The sequence below is a fragment of the Notolepis coatsorum genome (genome assembly GCF_963971535.1).
Source record: "Notolepis coatsorum genome assembly, chromosome: 8".
Lineage (NCBI taxonomy): Eukaryota > Metazoa > Chordata > Actinopteri > Aulopiformes > Paralepididae > Notolepis > Notolepis coatsorum.
This window is the reverse complement of record NC_140172.1, coordinates 13,579,977-13,600,607: the sequence shown is the minus strand read 5'-3', so window position 1 is coordinate 13,600,607 and position 20,631 is coordinate 13,579,977. Positions and strand designations below refer to the sequence as shown.

General features: G+C 42.2%; 1 protein-coding gene across 1 annotated transcript; it reads right to left on the bottom strand.

The window, feature by feature from the left end:
* Nucleotides 1-1,910: 1,910 nt before the first annotated feature.
* On the bottom strand, nt 1,911-16,035 carry LOC311232930 (claudin-7-B-like). Its single transcript, XM_084319762.1, has 4 exons — nt 15,508-16,035; nt 10,184-10,348; nt 8,079-8,163; nt 1,911-3,041 (listed from the first exon to the last, which is right to left on the bottom strand). Exons 1-4 carry the CDS (start codon nt 15,728-15,730, stop codon nt 2,885-2,887), a joined length of 630 nt encoding a protein of 209 aa, XP_084175888.1. The 5' UTR covers nt 15,731-16,035; the 3' UTR covers nt 1,911-2,884.
* Between the last annotated feature and the right edge of the window lie 4,596 nt (nt 16,036-20,631).

Below are 20,631 nucleotides of genomic sequence, written 5' to 3'. Positions count from 1 at the left end.
GTATATTGCACCACAAGCTACCTCATCCCATTTACCTCATCCCATTTATATTGTACTGTAACTACTCTGCATTGTATATTGTATATTGAAAATGTTTGTCTTGTTTACACTTGTTTAAGTACTTGACTTTCTATTTTATACTTTTTATAATTATCTTTTTTTACCTAGCACAATCTCAGGAGCAAAACAGAAATAAGCATTTCATACAAAAGTATCCTGTATTTCTGTATGACAACTAATAAAGAAACTTGAAACTTGAAGTATACATGGTCCAAACCGTATAGTAACACACTGCTCTGTGCAGTTGAGTGACTTGAGTCAGATAGTCAGACTACCTAACAGTTCTCAAGTTCACCAGCCGTTAGTTCTCCAAACATGGCAGCAGTCCGTACCCACGGTTGTGTAGCCTGATGGCTACTGGCACCAGTGGCCGGTGACACGTATAGTAGGAGGGGCGCGTTTTTTTTTTTTTTTTGTCATATCAGTTGTGCAATATCGCATTTTGGCACAAGGGACTGGCCGAGGCAGTTTGTGGTGTGTCGTAGTAGTGGGCCAAGTCCAAGTGTATGGCTGAATGTAACGTAGGGCTGGGCGATTAATAGTTTCAATTTAAATTACGATTTTGGCTTCCCACAACAAGCATGAAAACAAGATAAGAGATAAAACAATCATTGTGCTGCATGCTGCGTTGCTCTCATTTTGTCCTAAATGGTAGTTTCTCCTGTTATTTTGAAATATATTTGGTAACTTGTAGAAGATTACAGAAAGGCAGTCTTTGGTCAAGAAGAAAGGTAAAACAAATTCATCATGATGTTCCATTTTACAATTAATGAGTGATCGTGTTTAACACTTCCAGTGCCACTGATTAACATGGTAAAGCATGGTTAAATGCCACCACCCACTTCAATGATAGCGTTGTGAACGCATAATCTCTGTCTTAAATTCTTAAATTATGTGTCTAATCTACCCGTCGTTTATCAATGACTTGTTTGCAGTCAACATTGTCAAAACGGATTGTTTTTTTAATCGCTTCATTTCCGTTTTATAGCATTTTGAAAAGCCCTTGTTTTCAAGGAAAATATAAAGATTCTGTGATAATCGGCATTTACTGGAATATTCTGGCATACACAAAAACGTTGTAATTTTTCGGCCTATTTATGAATCGTTTTGAAATAAACGCTAGATTATTGATAGTATATGTGTACTTATGCACGCTATAGAGGCGATCTGAAAAATCGATTCTCTCATTTCCTCATCAGCGATCACACACACACACACGCATAGGGCAAACGCTGATATATAGGTGAAAATAGCTCTGATTATCCTAAGACTGGTAAAATAAATTCCTTACCTCAGATCAGATGTTATCCAAAAAGATGATTCCAATTCCTGATTGCCATTCCAAATATCGATCACGCTTATTGATTACAGTGTTGGGTACTGTAAATACATAATCCACGCGTTTTCCGGGCCGGCGATCACAATGGATTCTTCAGTTGGCCTTGACGGAAAAGTAAAATGAGGAAACTGCCCCCCCTTCGTCAGTCTAAAGTAATGGGGTGCAGTTAACCTGAGGCTCGATTGATGAAATATGAATTCAAATCGCCAATAAAAAAAAAATACGACAAACAAACGCTATATAGCGTTGGCGGGCACTCAACGGTCGGCATGAACTAATGACAAAACGCGTGGCTGGCATCCAAAGTGTTAATCATGATTTCAATATCAAAATAATCATCTTGGCTAGCTCCCCATAGAGGGGGTGCAAGTTTTCCACTATAGTCACTGTACACACATACAGTATATACACACACACGTATTATATATGTGTGCCAGTTTCTATCCCAAATCACTGTCGTTTTGAGTTCTTTTCATTTGTGTCTTTCGCTGAGAAAATCATTAGCCAAAGATGATTTTTCAATTTTATTATATATACAGACATGATCAAATTAACAAATCACAAAAATAAAACAACCTTGCAATAAAAAATAAATGAAACATTTGGTTACTATGGCAACAGGTATGGGGGGGGGGGGGGTAACTCATAGTACATAAATGGAATCCAAATCCTTCAGGTATATGCAGCGGCTACTAGACAAAGCGAAAATTGAAACTATTCTTTGGCAATATTATAGGAGGGTTATTAATGACAACTGCATTACAATCTATGGATTGGAACTGAGAGAAAACATCCAATCTTTTTTTATCACAGGGAAAAGGCACTCGAGATACACATGGAACAAAACATATGGTTATGTAGCACACAATACTACTTTGTTCTAAATGTAGTGGTGTTGACCATGACAAAAAGGCACAAGTACAGGGACATAATGACAGCCACTGGCTTCTCTTGGATGGTGTAGTAGTTCTGAGGTCATTGTCGGAGAGTACAGTAAATATGCTTAATGCATCTCGCCCGTGCATGCATGGAATGAATAACGAGTAATTATGCTTAATAATGCATCTTGCCTGTGCCCGCATGCAGTGAAGAACGAATCATTCCGCTTCCTGCATTATGCACCTCGCAGCATGGAGTGAAGAGTGCGAGTCATCCCCGAGTCTCCGACACTCACGCTCCGTTCTCCCTCAAGACAGACGTAAACATCATGAGCCGTTATCGAAAATTCTTTATTGACATTTACAGCAGATTCATTTTGATATTCTCACAATATCTATAACATTAGGATAACCCCCTTGATCAAAAAAAAAGTTTAAAAACATGACATAAAAAAATAACAATAAAAACAGGATACGAGCTATAGGATCAACTTTACAAGAACCGGAACGCTGCTTCGATGTTGTACCAGTGTGGATGTTAATAACCTCACAGACACTAGGGTCTCATCCCGACGGTGACCATTTGGGACACTAGGTGGCGTCCTGCTCAAACGTACTCCTTTGAGCTGCTAGGGGGCCGGTTGGAGATGGGGTACTTGGGCGTGGTCTTGGCCCTGGGACAGGACGCCGCCAGCATGCCGCCTCCGATCACGTCCAGGAAGGCCCCGGCCCAGGCGATGAAGATGGCAGACCCAAACTCATACCTGCAGGAGAGAGAGGGGGTTTGGGATTAGGGTCTGTAGTGTACAGAGGAGGTGGTGCTGCTCTTAGAAAGAATCACCTATAGTTGCCTACAGAGGAACAGGACACAGCCTCAAGCATGCAGACAAATAAATTACATTTAGAAACCCTTATGCAGAGTATGGGATAACCCCAAGTATACTGGAGTCAATATACACTAATATCAGAGTGTAAGGTACACATTATGAACTTGTTACCTTTTTTTTTTTTAAATAGATGTGTTCAGCTTTCAGTAAGTAGCATTGATTGAAAACTTTAATCAACAGATTGCAGGATGGGTACAGTACAGTACAACCAGTAGAGTAACTATTTAGTGAGCTGTTCAATAAATCATCAAAGAGGGCCTAGTCTTGTTGTAACTAGTCTCTTGGCCTAGTTATTTGTTCACTCATCCATAAATCATGGAGATGGTAACAGTAGCCAAACAAATGATTACTTTAAGAAATATAAAAAGGAAGCATTTTTTATTAGTATCGACCCGAACCGTTTAATTCAAATTCAGCATGACCATCTACCATCTTCCAAGCACATACTGTAGAATATATTAGGAGTTCATGAGTACAATAGTCTATATTTCTAACTTTATATATGATTCAGTATTTTCTTTTGTAGTCAACCTGCTCGTTTTGCTCCACATAAGTTAAGAGTCAAGAGTAGAGTTAAATTATATATTTCTAAAAGCAAAGTAACTCTCTAAAACTGCTACCAAGGCATTGAAAGGGTTTATGCGTCATAATTACATCATGTTTGAGGTGCATTTTAAATACTGGCGTTTTAAATTTCATTAGGAATGGATTCATAGAGTCAGAACCTTTAGATGCATGTTAACCATTAGAAATGCAGGGAGCGAAATTAACTTTTTGACTCACCGGCCAGTGGCGGGTAGATGGGAAGAGTCTACCCGCCAAGCATATTTCTTACCTGCCAAAATTTTTTTGATTAAAAAAAAATATATATATATTTTATATAAAAAAAAAAATGTTTAAATAAAATATATATTATATAATCATACTTGTATTATCTGCGAGACATCGCCACCACGCAATAAGTCAAAATGCTTGCTATCTGCAAACAGCTCCACTGTCTGTGTGTATACTTGAGTAGCCTCCAGCTCCAGCAAGGATTCTCCGGCCCTGCAGCTAGACCCTATATTCAGCTAGACCCTACATTCAGCATGCAAGGATTCTCCGGCGATGCAGCTGGACCTATTTATAACGTTACCGTTCTTTTGTCAAATCACATTCAACATGCCCTCAGCTAGAATACGCATTCAATCAATGTTATAAGACATTGATATCAGGAGCTATCTGTAGCTACTGCTAGCCCGGTAGATAACGTTAAGACAATTTAGTTTACTGGGACAGATGGATCAACGTGAGCTAGCTAAGCTAGCTAACGAGGGACCGGAGGTATTATGCACTCGAGTAGACTATTGCTGGAGCATTTGTTGATATCAACAGCTATCAGTAGCTAGCCAGCTAGATACCGTTAGACAATGCCTCGTCATGTATTAAACTAAAAGTGAATAGTTGACTGGGTCATTGTTTAAACAGTAACGTTAGCTCTTGGAGGTCCGATATAGACTAGAGCAGATGGAAGTAAACAAGCCAAATGATAGCTTCGAATTGGTCATTTGCTTTTTTTCTCATGAAACCAGTTACGTCACTCTACTGTGATTGGACCGTTGACTTGAGTGCGATGTGGGACTTGTAGTTTTTTAACGATCTCGCGGCGGAGAAAAAAAAGACGAGCGGCTATAATCTGTACTCGCACAAGAGTATCGTTATGAAGTTATGAACTACACGTCTACACGCCACACGGCGGGCAGCCCTCTAAGTGTCATGCGCCAAAGGTAAAAACAGCCCGCCCCTGGCGGGCGGCGGGCTTTAGTTTCGGTCCCTGGAAATGGATTCATAAGAGTCAGAATATAACTACTATATAACCATTACTCTGTTGGCTTTAACATTTAATATACTACCAACTATCACTCTATTGACTTTAACATTTAAATATACCAACTATTACTCTATTGACTTTAACATTCAATATACCAACTATCACTCTATTGACTTTAACATTCAATATACCAACTATCACTCTATTGACTTTAACATTTAAATATACCAACTATTACTCTATTGACTTTAACATTCAATATACCAACTATCACTCTATTGACTTTAACATTCAATATACCAACTATTACTCTATTGACTTTAACATTTAAATATACCAACTATTACTCTATTGACTTTAACATTCAATATACCAACCATCACTCTATTGACTTTAACATTCAATATACCAACCATCACTCTATTGACTTTAACATTCAATATACCAACTATCACTCTATTGACTTTAACATTCAATATACCAACTATCACTCTATTGACTTTAACATTCAATATACCAACTATCACTCTATTGACTTTAACATTCAATATACCAACTATCACTCTATTGACTTTAACATTCAATATACCAACTATCACTCTATTGACTTTAACATTCAATATACAAACTATCACTCTATTGACTTTAACATTCAATATACCAACTATCACTCTATTGACTTTAACATTCAATATACCAACTATCACTCTATTGACTTTAACATTCAATATACCAACTATCACTCTATTGACTTTAACATTAAATACACCAACTATCACTCTATTGACTTTAACATTCAATACACCAACTATCACTCTATTGACTTTAACATTCAATATACCAACTATCACTCTATTGACTTTAACATTCAATATACCAACTATCACTCTATTGACTTTAACATTCAATATACCAACTATCACTCTATTGACTTTAACATTCAATATACCAACTATTACTCTGTTGGCTTTAACATTTAATGTCCAACCATTACTCTTTTGGCTTAACATACCAACTATTATCAGCCATTTTTCATCAGATTAAGATGCGCTGTTTTTCCCTAGACGTTCACATGGTAAAGAAACAAACCATGTTCTCTTTTATGGCAATAACGTTCAGGTTTGTTCGACCCGTGAAACATAAATCACGAAAAATAACTATAAAAAGTATTTCACACCAGACAGCTCCAAGTTTGACAGTGTAGTGTAGTTTTATGAAATTCAAAAGCCCATCGAAAGCCCTGGGTCTCTTCTTTCATAGGACTACTCACGTTTGACTGCGCCATTTCCTAGCGTCTGAGATTTCTATAAACTCATATGTATTCATAGAAAACTTTAAATCATTGGTAAACAAACAGTGCTGAAAATATACACCCACTGCTGTTTTGATAGGGTTAGGGTCTTTATTCTTGGCTACATTTGAAAAAGAAATGCTACATTAATTAAGTAATACGGACTATATTGATCAATTTATAGCATGAAATTATTGTCGGTAAAGTACCGGACCACTCGGGCTTAGAAGGGTTAATAAAGAACAGTCTCCTGTGTGTCCCCTACTCAGCCTTCCTACTGTCTCAATAAAGAACCTTCTCTCCCGTGTCTCCTCTCTGTCTCCCTCTCAGCCTTCCTACTGTCTCAGCCTTCCTACCATCTCAATAAAGAACCTCCTCTCCCGTGTCTCCTCTATTCCGTCTCCCTCTCAGCCTTCCTACTGTCTCAATAAAGAACCACCTCTCCCGTGTCTCCTCTATTCCGTCTCCCTCTCAGCCTTCCTGCCGTCTCAATAAAGAACCTTCTCTCCTGTGTCTCCTCTATTCTGTCTCCCTCTCAGCCTTCCTACTGGCTCAATAAAGAACCTTCTCTCCTGTGTCTCCTCTATTCTGTCTCCCTCTCAGCCTTCCTGCTGTCTCAATAAAGAACCTTCTCTCCTGTGTCTACTGTACTTTGTGTCCCTCTCAGCCTTCCTACTGTCTCAATAAAGAACCTTCTCTCCCGTGTCTCCCTCTCAGCCTTCCTGCTGTCTCAATAAAGAACCTTCTCTCATGTGTCTCCTCTATTCTGTCTCCCTCTCAGCCTTCCTACTGTCTCAATAAAGAACCTTCTCTCCTGTGTCTCCCTCTCAGCCTTCCTGCTGTCTCAATAAAGAACCTTCTCTCCTGTGTCTACTGTACTTTGTGTCCCTCTCAGCCTTCCTACTGTCTCAATAAAGAACCTTCTCTCCTGTGTCTACTGTACTTTGTGTCCCTCTCAGCCTTCCTACTGTCTCAGCCTTCCTACCATCTCAATAAAGAACCTTCTCTCCTGTGTCTCCCCTTCGCTGTCTCTCCCCCTCAGCCTTCCTGCTGTCTCAATAAAGAACCTTCTCTCATGTGTCTCCTCTACTCTGTCTCCCTCTCAGCCTTCCTGCTGTCTCGATAAAGAACCTTCTCTCCTGTGTCTACTCTACTTTGTCTCCCTCTCAGCCTTCCTACCGTCTCAATAAAGAACCTTCTCTCCTGTGTCTCCTCTACTCTGTCTCCCTCTCAGCCTTCCTACTGTCTCAATAAAGAACCTTCTCTCCTGTGTCTCCTCTACTCTGTGTCCCTCTCAGCCTTCCTACTGTCTCAATAAAGAACCTTCTCTCCTGCGTCTACTGTACTTTGTCTCCCTCTCAGCCTTCCTACTGTCTCAATAAAGAACCTTCTCTCCTGTGTCTCCTCTATTCTGTCTCCCTCTCAGCCTTCCTGCTGTCTCAATAAAGAACCTTCTCTCCTGTGTCTACTGTACTTTGTGTCCCTCTCAGCCTTCCTACTGTCTCAATAAAGAACCTTCTCTCCTGCGTCTCCCTCTCAGCCTTCCTGCTGTCTCAATAAAGAATCTTCTCTCCTGTGTCTCCCTCTCAGCCTTCCTACTGTCTCAATAAAGAACCTTCTCTCCTGCATCTCCCTCTCAGCCTTCCTACTGTCTCAATAAAGAACCTTCTCTCCTGTGTCTACTGTACTTTGTGTCCCTCTCAGCCTTCCTACTGTCTCAATAAAGAACCTTCTCTCGTGTCTCCCTCTCAGCCTTCCTACTGCCTTACTCTCCATAAAAACAAAGAATCCAGATTGAGATGAATAACCTTACTTGGTGTTGACGGGGGTGAATGGATTGTGGAACGCTTGGATGATGTTGTGAGCAAACCAGGCGCAGGCGACGATGGCAGACAAAGCTGGAGAAAGGAACATCATTTGGATTATTAAGGGAATCTTGAAAAGGAACACTTAAATAAAAATAAAGGAATATGATGGTTTTTCTTCAGCAGACTTGTAACAAAATTGTCCCGAGATCACTTGGATCAGTATAGATGGATGCTTTATTGATACCCAATAGGAAATTCTCCAAATTCTTGCTCTAAAATATATGTAAGGGATAATGTATAGCTACGAGGTCATTGTCGCAAAATAATTGACCGACAGAGTTTAAAATACCGAGGCGCAGCGCTGAGGTGTTTTAAACGTCAGTGAAGGTCAATTATTTTGCGACAATGATAGAGTATAGCTATACATTATCCCGCTTATTACATGGCTAACTTACTAACAATATACCCAATTAATTTTACATCGACAGACGAGATCAAATGCAGACGCAGTTCTGTTCTGGCTCCACTGTTATTTTCTGTCTGAAAGGCTGGCCAACAGGTAACCTTATCGGAGAGGTTGTGTGATGTAGCTAATTTGCTGCAAATACATTTTCCAATACCATGACGATACTGAACATTCAATTTCCTTAAGGGAGATTCACATCATTCACACAAGTTACGGTTTTCCAGGCTCCTCTCATTTAGCTAACACTTATCTAAAGCCACTTACAACTGTATACAACAAAGCCAGCAAAGGGACACACTTGCAGCAGTCAACAATAAGTGGCATTGTACAGTATTGGAGTTTGTGCTGAACTAGGGGAGTCTGCTTTTAGCTCCTGACACATGGAACATCTTACAAACTAAAACTCACTACTTTGGTCTCCTTTAGTCAATTTAAATCCTTGATCGCCAACAATTCCACCATAATCTGTAATCGTTTTAACCGATTGAAGTACAGACAGTCAGTATTTGTGAACATGCACCCTTTCTATCCTAAAGCAAGAAGCCAGAGACGGAACCCTCTCTGAACCATCCAAACTGGGATAGACAATGAATGGGGCTCCGACTTCATGGAGGACATAAAATGTTTGTGTGAGCTCTTGCACCAAAATGAGGTTCTAATTTCAGGTTAAAATCTTCTAGCAATGCTATAATATAAATCTAATTTGGTTGCAAGAGCTCACGCAAACAATTTATGGCCTAAAAGAAAAGTCAAGAGCCCCATTCATATGGAGAAGCCACAGATTACACCATCCCAGTTACATCACCAATTGGAGTTCCCTCACCGATTCCAAGCTTTAGGAGATAGTGGTGTGTGCTCACAAATACTGACTCAACGGTCCTGGGGCACACCAAGAACAATGTGAATTCTTAAAATGGGCGGTATTCCCCTTTAAGGGAAGACATCAATTCATGGAGCAATCCTGACCCTTTCAAAAGCACCATGCAATCATCGGCAATAACATGTCTTCTCGTTATCCAAGATAGGATTTGCATCACACAGTATATGTAAAAAAGGCCAAGTTGTTTCATCAGCACTGGACAAAAGGTGCCGTGATCTTATCTCAAACATTTACAATGTCCTCGATACATCGCAATGATTTCTGAGATAGTGAGGAACATCCTATCCCATGAGGAAAACCGACAACCGAGAAAGGGGTCGACTTGACCATTAATTACTGGGATCACGTGGTTATAAATACATTTTAATTAATTATCTGAAATCCATTTATTCAGAGAGCCCCTACCTCCTGCAGGATACTCCCACCAGCTCCTCAGTCCAACATGGAGCGGTGTTTGTTTATATACCAGAAGCCAAAGGGCTTCACTAGGCTCATTTAGGTATAGTCTGGTATTTCCCCATCAATACAACCCAACTATGGACAAGTCGGCAGGTAACTTTTCAAGCATCATCAACATTGTTCGCATTCTCAGCCGTCCTTGCGAGCCTGTTCCTAGCATTGCCCCATAAATGCAATAATAAGGAATGCAAAGAATGCCAATTTTTTTAGAGAGACTGAAGGGAAATGCTGCAACGTTTCACCTGACAATGACGAGTGAAGAAAAATGACCCAACTCAATTCTAAAATGTTATGGTTTTTCTTACAGCCAATGAGGAGGATGATTCCGCCGGCCATGGCAGTGCGGGACTTCTTTACTTTGTCGTCTCCTCCACAGGTGGTGCACTTCATGCCCATGGTGGCCACGCCCAGCCCGGCCACGGTCACCAGGATGCTCACGATCATCAGGGCGCGGGTCGCCTGGAGAGAACCTGGAAGGGCAGGCAGTAGGGTCATTAACTCAGCGGTTATTTTACACTCGTCGAAACCATGAAGGTGATAAACAGTATATAAAAACAGCGATTCCATTTACAACAGTACTGAAATGATGAACAGGAGATTATGACTAAATGGACTACTCGGCAAAGTAAGACAATGAAGCGTGTTGCAGGACTCGATAGTAACAACAATGGAGTTGGCCAAATGTTTGCAGATGATAACACTTTCTCACAACAATTGTGTTGGCAGCTGCAGTCTGCAACACTACTATCACCGACATCTAAGAAGGGAGATCCCCCCTTGAATGGCCCTTCTAAGGTTTCTCTCCTCCACACTGCCTGTGGAGCATTTTTCCCTATTGTTAGGTTTTAGTGAGTTTTTCCTTACCTTCGCGTGGGGTATGTCTGGGAGTGCTTGCATTCTTTAATTTATTTGCATTTATTTAAAATTTGTTGGACCTTATGGTGTTCTTGTTCTGTTCTTGACTTAGTTATGTTTCTTCTTGACTTGTTTAAAGAAGACGTGTACGGCCCATGGGGACATTAATGTGTGTTGTCGGGCCTTACAAATAAATTTGATTTGATTTAAGAAAAAAAGGCAAAAAAAAAAGAAAAAAAAAAGTGTAATTTTTTTTTAATTATTATTATTTGGTATCTCACGTGAATCGATACTCTGTAATACCGACATGTTTCGGTAAGTACCTTTAAGAGTACCAAATTCGGTACCCATCCCTAATGCCAACGTTATCCCGCTAGCTAGCATGTGGAAAACATTTGTGTTGGCGTCATTGGTCTGTACTGTTAATTTAGATATCACCTTTTGCTCACAGATATCCGAATGATTTCCCCTAAAAAAAAGGCCCCTAAGGAGCAACGCAGTACGTTGTTCGAGACCGTTTGAGAATTGTCTGAGAAGAGGTCATTGAGCTCTCAGTATCGACCTCAGTCTCATGGGCAACATATTTTCTGGCTGCTCCAAAGTCTACAGGCTTTGCTGCAGCTATTAGGAACATTAAATAGACTTAATAGATTGCTCCTAGCTTTGTCTGTGGTTCATTTAGCTGTGGTCTCCATGAACAACGCCTTTTAATATACATTTCTCTCTGATAATGCAGGGGATTTTACATTTTAAACCGCAGTTTAAAAAAGAAAAAAAGGTTGCTAGCCATAACTAGCATAGCATTGCAGGTCAGGTCTCCCAAGAAACAAACATTTCCTTATTTTGGTATAAAAAATCTCAGAGAAGTGTCTTTATACCTGTATCACTGTACATAATACTACTACTACAACTCTGTACTATTACTCAATTGTACTAATACAATATTTTATACCCAGTGTTAATCTAAAAAAAGGTGTTGAATTTTGCTTTGCTATGGTGAGTCACCACAAAACAAAATTTAAGTCAATGAAATACTCCTCCTGTATCTCATAGCACAACAGAAACTGGCTCTGACCGGGAGGGAGTCGTGTGTGTGTTTGCATCTGCGTGTTGAGTCAGATGGAACCCGTCTAACCAGTAATGGTGGGGGAGAGAGAGAGAGACACAGTGGGGGAGTTCAGGTTTCACTCTTGTGAAGACACTCCCTCACTGCGTGCGTGCCGATAGCCTGCCCTTTTAGCAGGTGCATGGCGCCCCGCCTCAAATCTCTCAAGAGAGAACACAGGGCCTACTGTGAGTTGAAATAACTGGCGTCTGTTAAGGTGGGTAATGTTGTTCAGTATGCCCCCAGAAAACATCAGTATCTCCTCAGAAAACGCCAGAGTATTCAACAACAACAACGTCAAATTGTTCAGTGAAAATGCCTTCCCCAATTTTTTTTAACAAGCTTATTTTCACTGGATCAAAACACCCAAACAGTCTTCTCCCCACTGTATGTATATATTCTCTCCCCATCGTATGTATATTTTTCTCCCACCCGCCCACCCCCTCCTAATGTACAGTCTCCTGCCCATCATGTATATATTTTCTGTTAGGATCTCTGGGTAACAGTACTGTATGTCACAAATGTAACAGTACTACCTCTGAATGCCATAAATGTCATGATGTCATGTATGTTGTGCATGTCATAAATGTCATTATGAATTGAAAATGGGGGACCCTGATGTAAACAAGACGAACGTATTTCTCTGGTCTGCATCCCCTTAACAATTATGTGTATCGAGCCGTACTGTATTGTACCCATTCTGCAATCTGTTAAAGTTCTCATTCATTCAAGTCCTATAGTCGGCCATCATTTACCGACCTGCTCGGTATCCAGCGTGTGGCTTTAACCGTGGCGCGTTTTATCAACGCCGGCTCGTGTTAAGTGTTTAAAGAGGCGATAACGTATCCATAAAAACAATACATCTTATCAAAAAGGTTTTTGATGATAGCCAAGTCAAACAGAAAAATGGTTTTACAACCCGCTAAAGAGACACCGTTGTGTAAACAAGTTGGGAGGAACCGGTTAGGGTGGGAGTCGTCTTATGTCATCAGAATACACCAGTATAGAGCAGACACACGGGGCACAGGGTGAAAATTACATTACAGGAGGAGGGGATAATAAGTCGTCCATTAACTGAACTCTACAGTCACTGAACCCAACATCAGTAAGTGTGTGTGGTGGGTTAGTAGTTACAACCATAGAGATCCAATGCTTCAACATCAGTAAGTGTGTGGTGGGGTTACAACCATAGAGATCCAATGCTTCAACATCAGTAAGTGTGTGTGGTGGGGTTACAACCATAGAGATCCAATGCTTCAACATCAGTAAGTGTGTGTGGTGGGGTTACAACCATAGAGATCCAATGCTTCAACATCAGTAAGTGTGTGTGGTGGGGTTACAACCATAGAGATCCAATGCTTCAACATCAGTAAGTGTGTGTGGTGGGGTTACAACCATAGAGATCCAATGCTTCAACATCAGTAAGTGTGTGTGGTGGGGTTACAACCATAGAGATCCAATGCTTCAACATCAGTAAGTGTGTGTGTGGTGGGGTTACAACCGTAGAAATCCAATGCTTCAACATCAGTAAGTGTGTGTGTGGTGGGGTTACAACCGTAGAAATCCAATGCTTCAACATCAGTAAGTGTGTGTGGTGGGGTTACAACCATAGAGATCCAATGTTTCAACATCAGTAAGTGTGTGTGGTGGGGTTACAACCATAGAGATCCAATGCTTCAACATCAGTAAGTGTGTGTGGTGGGGTTACAACCATAGAGATCCAATGCTTCAACATCAGTAAGTGTGTGTGGTGCGGTTACAACCGTAGAAATCCAATGCTTGGGACTACAATGGAATTTACACTGGCAGGATGACAAAGGACAATGGATGACGGGAGCGGATGACACACAATAGGTGACCCATAATATGCTAAACCCAAAAAGGTGAACTGGTTAAGAGATGAGACCAGACTGTTCTAGAAATGTTAGAATGGAGTGGGGCGAGTTACTACCCTGAAGTTCTCTTGAACAATGGATAGAAAGATATTTCCAGTTTTGTTCCGCCTGTAACGTGTGAGCATTGGGGCAGAGTGTATACCGCCAGGTAAAACTGGAATGGGTGGTTTTGGTTGGTGCCACCGAACAAAATAGGATTACTTCAAATTCAGTTATCAGTGCCGCCTATAGTTCACTGCACAACTCCATTACTGCAGTAGCCTACTTTACGGTAGGGGTGTGGTCGGTATAACGGTTGAACCGGTAGAAATCCATGCCACGGTACCGGTAGAGATCTGTACTCTACTAGATGTACCGGTATATGGCTACTTTTAGGCTCTTTGAATGTAAAAAAGACTTTTTCACATTTACAAATGTAAATTTTTTACTAAATGTGATGCGTGCGAACCGGGAAAAAATATTTAGGAGCACATGTGCGAGTAAAGATTATATCCTAACGTTAACTGCTAATGTCAATTAAGTCCCAAAACAGTTCAACTAAATCCTACCATAACCATATAGTTACCGTCCAAATTTCTAAATATATAGCGATCAAAATGTTAGACCCTACCACCCACCCCCACCCTGTATGGCATCTCCTCCAAACTATTCGACAAACCGCAATATGCCCAGAACTCCCACCAGGCGTTGATTTTTCCCACACACTGTCACCCCACGTCCTTCAAAATCTCCACCGTATCCACTTCAAACTCCTCCTGAGTCGTCGCCCCCCCCCCCCCCCCCCCCCCTCCCACTCCAACAGCCCCGAGGGCACCGCCTTACATCAGCACATGTCAACGCCCCAATAAGGACCAAGCACTGAACGTGGGGGTGATGGGGCCTTTTCCTCTGCTACCCCCACCCACCCACCCCCTGCCTACAATACCCACCAGGGATGAAATGCACCTCTTCAAATCAGCGTTTAATCTCGGATCAAATTTAGTATATATTTTGTTTTCCATCATTGAAAAGCGCTTATACATTTAATGTATCAATTATTAGTAGTAGTATCAGTGTAATGTTAAATTAATTTGATGCGAGAGACAACTCCACAACTGCAGTGCATAGTGACTTGACTCCATGTTGACTAAACAGATGACAGAGATAAAGGTGGTGTTTAGACCATCACTATGTGCCCCCCCCCCCCCCCCCCATCCCCCACAGCAGGCCTACACGACAATGGCGACAAGATAATCATTGCCTAAAAAAGGCAATGACAAGGCAACACAGTAATATCCAGGTATCAGTGGAAAATAATCCTTTTCATTCCGGTTCTCCTGCGACAGGGAGTGGCTCTCTGCCACCATTTCCCTTATTAGGCTCAAGTTGCCACAATAAGCTGCAGGTGCGCCCGCTATGCAAACGAATCAAAAAGAAACTTTTTACATTTGGAGAGGATAGAAAAGACGGAGTTAATGAGATTGTTGAGCAGACTGCAACAATATTTCCACACAATGATGGCAGAAACAGAAGAGGTGGTGTAGGCCTCTTCTAAACACTAGGCCTAATAAGTGCAGGTTTTATTAAAATACAATGGGCCTATACAAACAGTGAAGCCTCGCCTATGCATTAAAAGAAAACTTAAATGAAACGATACCCGTGTGGGTAGATACCACTGGTATAGATTCAAAGTAGAGGCCTACAGCTAAAAGTTGTGGCGGAATTATTTTCCTTAAAAACTGTTACAAACACAGGTCTATAGAGAATCATTATTATTAATAAGTGGGTGACTTACTGTCCAGCTGCAGGATGGAGTCGTACACCTTGCACTGGATCTGCCCGGTGCTCTGGAAGGCGCAGGACATCCACAGGCCGGAGTACATGGCGATAGCGGTGATGATGTTGTCCCCGACGTAGGCGCTCATCTTCCACTGGGGCAGCATGGTGCCGATTATCAACCCGATCAACCCGCAGAGCGACAGGGCGAAGCCCAACAGCTGCATGCCTTTGTTGGCCATTTTAATAATAAGCCCTTTAATTTAATTAATTTAAGGCAGTAGAGAGTAAAGCTGGGAGCCGTCAAAGTAAAAATAAAAAATCTAATCTTCCAGTCCTCTTAAACTCCTGTCGGGTTCGGCCTATATAGTTAAACTTTTTTTTGTGTCTCTATAAATATGCTAAATAAATCCCCAAAGAAAAAGCTTCTGTTGATTTCTTCAAAATACTCAGAAAATACTCTTTTTTGCCTTTAGAAAATAACTTGTAGTGGTTGTCGCGTCTCGCAGCAGTGTTTGTGGCGCACCTGTTGCTCGCTGCCGCACCTGAGAAACCAAATGAAGCATCACCGGGAGCGCGCATTTTGAGGCGGTGTCTCTCACAGGGGGGGCGGGGCCCAGGGGGAGGGCGGGGCCCGGGGGGGGGGGGGCGCGCCCAGTTTCACTCATCTGCCTCATCTCTTCAATAGGGTCCAGCTGCAGCGCCGGAGAATCCTCTCACTGGGCAAGCCTGTTTGGTTGATTGATTGAAAAGTTTATTAACAGATTGCAGAATGGGTACAGGACAGTACAGCTCAATACATACAATTGTTAAGGGGATGCAGACCAGAGAAAGACTTCATCATAACATATATGACACACACGACATACAGATAGACAGTACTGCTACATCTATACATTTATGACATACCAGATTTGCAAATACAGTACTGTTTGTGATACAAAAAGTGTCCAGAAAAAGAGTGTATATACATTTGACGTAGAAACTGTACATTGGAGGAGGTTGGGTAGGTGGGGTGGGGTGGGGTTGGGTGGGTGGGGGGGGGGGGGCTGTACATTGGAGGTGGGGGGGGGGGGGTTGGGTAGGGGGGGGGGGGACACTGTACACTGTACATTGGAATACTGACAAAGCCATACTTGGTAATTTACTGTACAACTGGCAGCCACAGAGGGTGCGCGCTGATGTACGTCTGGCGTAAAGTATGAACCTACTTTCTATAGAAGCAGCTGGGAGGTGCACTGTTTTAAGTGAGCGTGTGTTATTGGATTGATTGATTGATTGATTGATTGATTGATTGATTGATTGATTGATTGAACATTTTATTAATGCCTTGTTTCGAACTGGTTATGCTTAGGCCCTCTTTCGAAGTCGGTTATGCTTAGAGTTTGGAATCAGGGCTGGTGGTCTATCGCCCTGCTCTAAAGATCAACTCTAAGCATAATCGACTTCAAAAGAGGGCCTAAGCATAACCAGTTCGAAACAAGGCGGACATTAATAAAATGTTCAATCAATCAATCAATCATTCCAATAACACACGCTCACTTCATTCTTAGATGGCATGCACCTCCGAGTACTTCGAGAAACGTCCGTACTTTCCGCCAATCAGCGAGCTCTCTGTGGCTGCCACAGGCTTGCCCCTTGAGAGGATTATCCGGCGCTGCAGCTGGACCCTGCTCCATCTATTCCGGCTTCTTACGCGCAACCTTAAAGTTTCATGATGTCACCTCCTACAGGGAGGTGTAGTCTCTTCCACTTCAGTGGCCCTGGGCAGAATGGATAACCTGACGCCACTCTTTGGAATGCAGCTGATCCTATGCTGAGGAAATCTCCATCTCTGCTTATTTTTTAAGTAAACTACAAAAATATTCTCATATCCAAAAGTAGTAGATAGATATAAATAGTGTAGGTATGCATTTGGTTATGTGGGCGGGTAGGTTTGTAGGCAGGTGGGTGGGTGGTTATGTATTATTATGTATGCAGTATACAGTATATGCATGTATGTACTGTGTGTATGTATGTTTATGTTAACACATATCTTTTGAATGTATTACTGGTATTTAAAAAATAATATGTATATTTCTGTATGTTTTGACTTTACAAAACAGGGGAAGTTCTCGATAAGCCTCTAGGCTTCTAACTTCTAAAATGGGGGGGGGGGCAATGTCATCATTTGTAATTGTAAACAGCATCCGTGAAGCCAATACATCGTACTTATAAACCAAAAATGCTCAGTGAATCCAAAGTCAAACGTGTTTGTTTTGTTTTATGATCAGCGTAAATACTTACCTCCTGTCCTGATAGCCTGAAGGCAAACATTGGGACTCTTGATGCAATTCCAGGTAGCTGTGACCTGTGACTAACTGAGGGCTTTTCATTTGAGATGAGCTGTGCCCCGAGGCAGGCAGGTGACAGTTTGCTCTGTTGAACCGTAGAGTAGTGGGGGAGGAGGTCTTACTGCAGCCAGGTTTCAGTCTGATGAGTCAGTCTCATGATCTCTCTGATGAGTCAGTCTCTTTATTTGTACATAACAACACGATGACATTACAACAACAACATATAATCACGTTCTTCTTAATGACTTAAACTTGTGTGTGTTCATTAAATCTGCTAATTTATCACAAATGTATAGATATCCGTGTATATTATTATTATTATTGATACTGGATTACATTATTATTGTTCTACTCTATTATTACTATTTCTATTATTATCTTTTTTCCTGCCTGTAAACGCCCCCCTCCCACATTTCCCCAAGAGGATCAATAAAGGATCATTAGACTTGACTTGTCTAATTTACACCTGAAATGTGTGATGGGTGGGGGGGGGGGGGGGGGCCTACATTGTATTTGAATGGAATGTAAACATATTACGTATATTATAGTTTGAATTCTCTTGATGTCTGCTGTACATTTGAGGTTGCATAATTGGCCTTCTACCAGGTACTTCCTCTGCTGCTTGGAGTGGGGGAGTGGACACAGTGAACAACTGGTCAAACAGGTTCCACCGAGCAGCGTTTAGCATTTACTATACTTTGCAACCCGTTTCTGGGAGACAAATACAAAACGCAACCGGCAAACACTCGACATGCGTGTGCACATACTTAAAGAATGTAAGAATGTACTTGACGACACAGACAGTATTCTATAATGTGCAGTACATGTGAAAACATACCATGTAACAATTTACCGTATATTATTACCTGGTGTCACATATTTGCTGGGAGAAGAAGAAAAATATCACGTGTGCGATAGTGAGCTATAGAGTTTGCAGGTAAATTCATTTGAAGAGGGGAGGAGCATTAGGGGCGGGGCAAAAGACACACCTGTATTTATTACATGTTTTCATTGGACGCTTGACCTGTCACTTAGTGACTCATTCAACAGAAACACAATAAATAATAGGAATTGTACATTGTATTTGTATAGTGCTGTTTGTATATATACTGTTATTTGCTATTATTTGCATACTGAAAGAGGCTTTTAAGGTGGCACATCAGAAAATCAAAAGGACAATATCTACAAATAATACAATTATTTGCGGCACAGTGGTGTAGTGGTGAACACTGTCGCCTCACAGCAAGAAGGTCCTCGGTTCGATTCCCAGGTGGGGTATCTCCCGGGCCTTTCCGTCTGGGGTTTGCATGTTCTCCCCGTGCTCGCAAGGGCTTCCCCTCCAGATAAGATAAAACCAATGGAAAAACATGCAGATTGATTGAATTGAACAGATCGCTAATGCTGTCGCGTCCCTGATAAAGGCGGGGAGGAGGACTTGGTGCGGGCCCCACACCGCAACCCGTGTCTGCTCCTGGCTGCCCTTGGGGGGGAAGGATGACGGGGTCAAGCGCAGAGACTAAAGGTCATCAGCGACCCAAAGACAGATGCATGTGTGTGTTCCTGTGTGTGTCGCTGCATGTGTGTGTTCCTGTGTGTGTCGCTGCATGTGTGTGTTCCTGTGTGTGTCGCTGCATGTGTGTGTTCCTGTGTGTGTCGCTGCATGTGTGTGTTCCTGTGTGTGTCGCTGCATGTGTGTGTTCCTGTGTGTGTCGCTGCATGTGTGTGTTCCTGTGTGTGTCGCTGCATGTGTGTGTTCCTGTGTGTCGCTACACAAGACAGACATTTCAACCTATGAAAGCAAGGGTGGGAGTAAAGATTAAAAGCAATATATCGAAAATATGGGGTTTCAGGGCTTTTGATAGTGACTCATGTGAAAGAGGGGAGTGGCTATTACAGTTTTTCTCGAATGTCAGAACACAGTTCAGGAAACTGCCCTCCGTTTTCACTAAACTCTAAACCCAAAACACTTTTCTCAAGCTAGCGCCACAAAAACTCGCATTCTTTTTGCAAAACCAAACTCTCACTCCAAAACCCAAACTTTCACCACAAAACTGTTGCTCCTATGGCCAAAACCAAACTTTGACAACAAAATCGTCCTCACAGCTTGCAAAAATGTTAACACTATTGGGTATCCATCACACACTTCAATACAAATTGAAAACACAATGTTCAGGGTGTGATGTTCTAAATACCCCATCATCTGTATAGTAATCACTTCTGTATAGTAATCAATAGTAAGTCACAGATTATTTTTGGGGGAATTGAACCCCATTTACAGTATTGATGACAACCTGTACTTTACCATTCCATTTTTCTCGACATCAGAGATTTTCCCAAAACAAATATTTCAAAAGAGAGCAATAGCATACAGGGGAAATACAGTACAAAATAAAACATGTCACAAATTCTTGTATGTAAAGACTAGAGGTACTGTATATTGTGCAAGGTCACACGACTGCAATCATGGGGTCTGTGCAGATGCCTGTGGGGGGGTCTGTGGGGGGTCTGTGGGGGGGTCTGTGGGGGGGTCTGTGCAGGGGCCTGTGGGGGGGTCTGTGGGGGGCCTGTGGGGGGGTCTGTGGGGGGCCTGTGGGGGGGGTCTGTGGGGGGCCTGTGGGGGGCCTGTGGGGGGGTCTGTGGGGGGCCTGTGGGGGGGTCTGTGGGGGGGTCTGTGGGGGGGGTCTGTGGGGGGGCCTGTGGGGGGGCCTGTGGGGGGGTCTGTGGGGGGCCTGTGGGGGGGTCTGTGGGGGGGGTCTGTGGGGGGGTCTGTGGGGGGGTCTGTGGGGGGGCCTGTGCAGGGGCCTGTGGGG

What these genes read in the sequence shown, in the direction of transcription:
- LOC311232930 (XM_084319762.1), bottom strand. Translation starts at nt 15,730, where the DNA reads ATGGCCAACAAAGGCATGCAGCTGTTGGGCTTCGCCCTGTCGCTCTGC. An exon ending in AATCATCCTCCTCATTGGCT is followed by an intron (nt 8,164 to 10,183) that starts GTAAGAAAAACC and finishes TCCTTTCTCCAG; the next exon opens with CTTTGTCTGCCATCGTCGCC. An exon ending in TTCACCCCCGTCAACACCAA is followed by an intron (nt 3,042 to 8,078) that starts GTAAGGTTATTC and finishes TCTCTCCTGCAG; the next exon opens with GTATGAGTTTGGGTCTGCCA.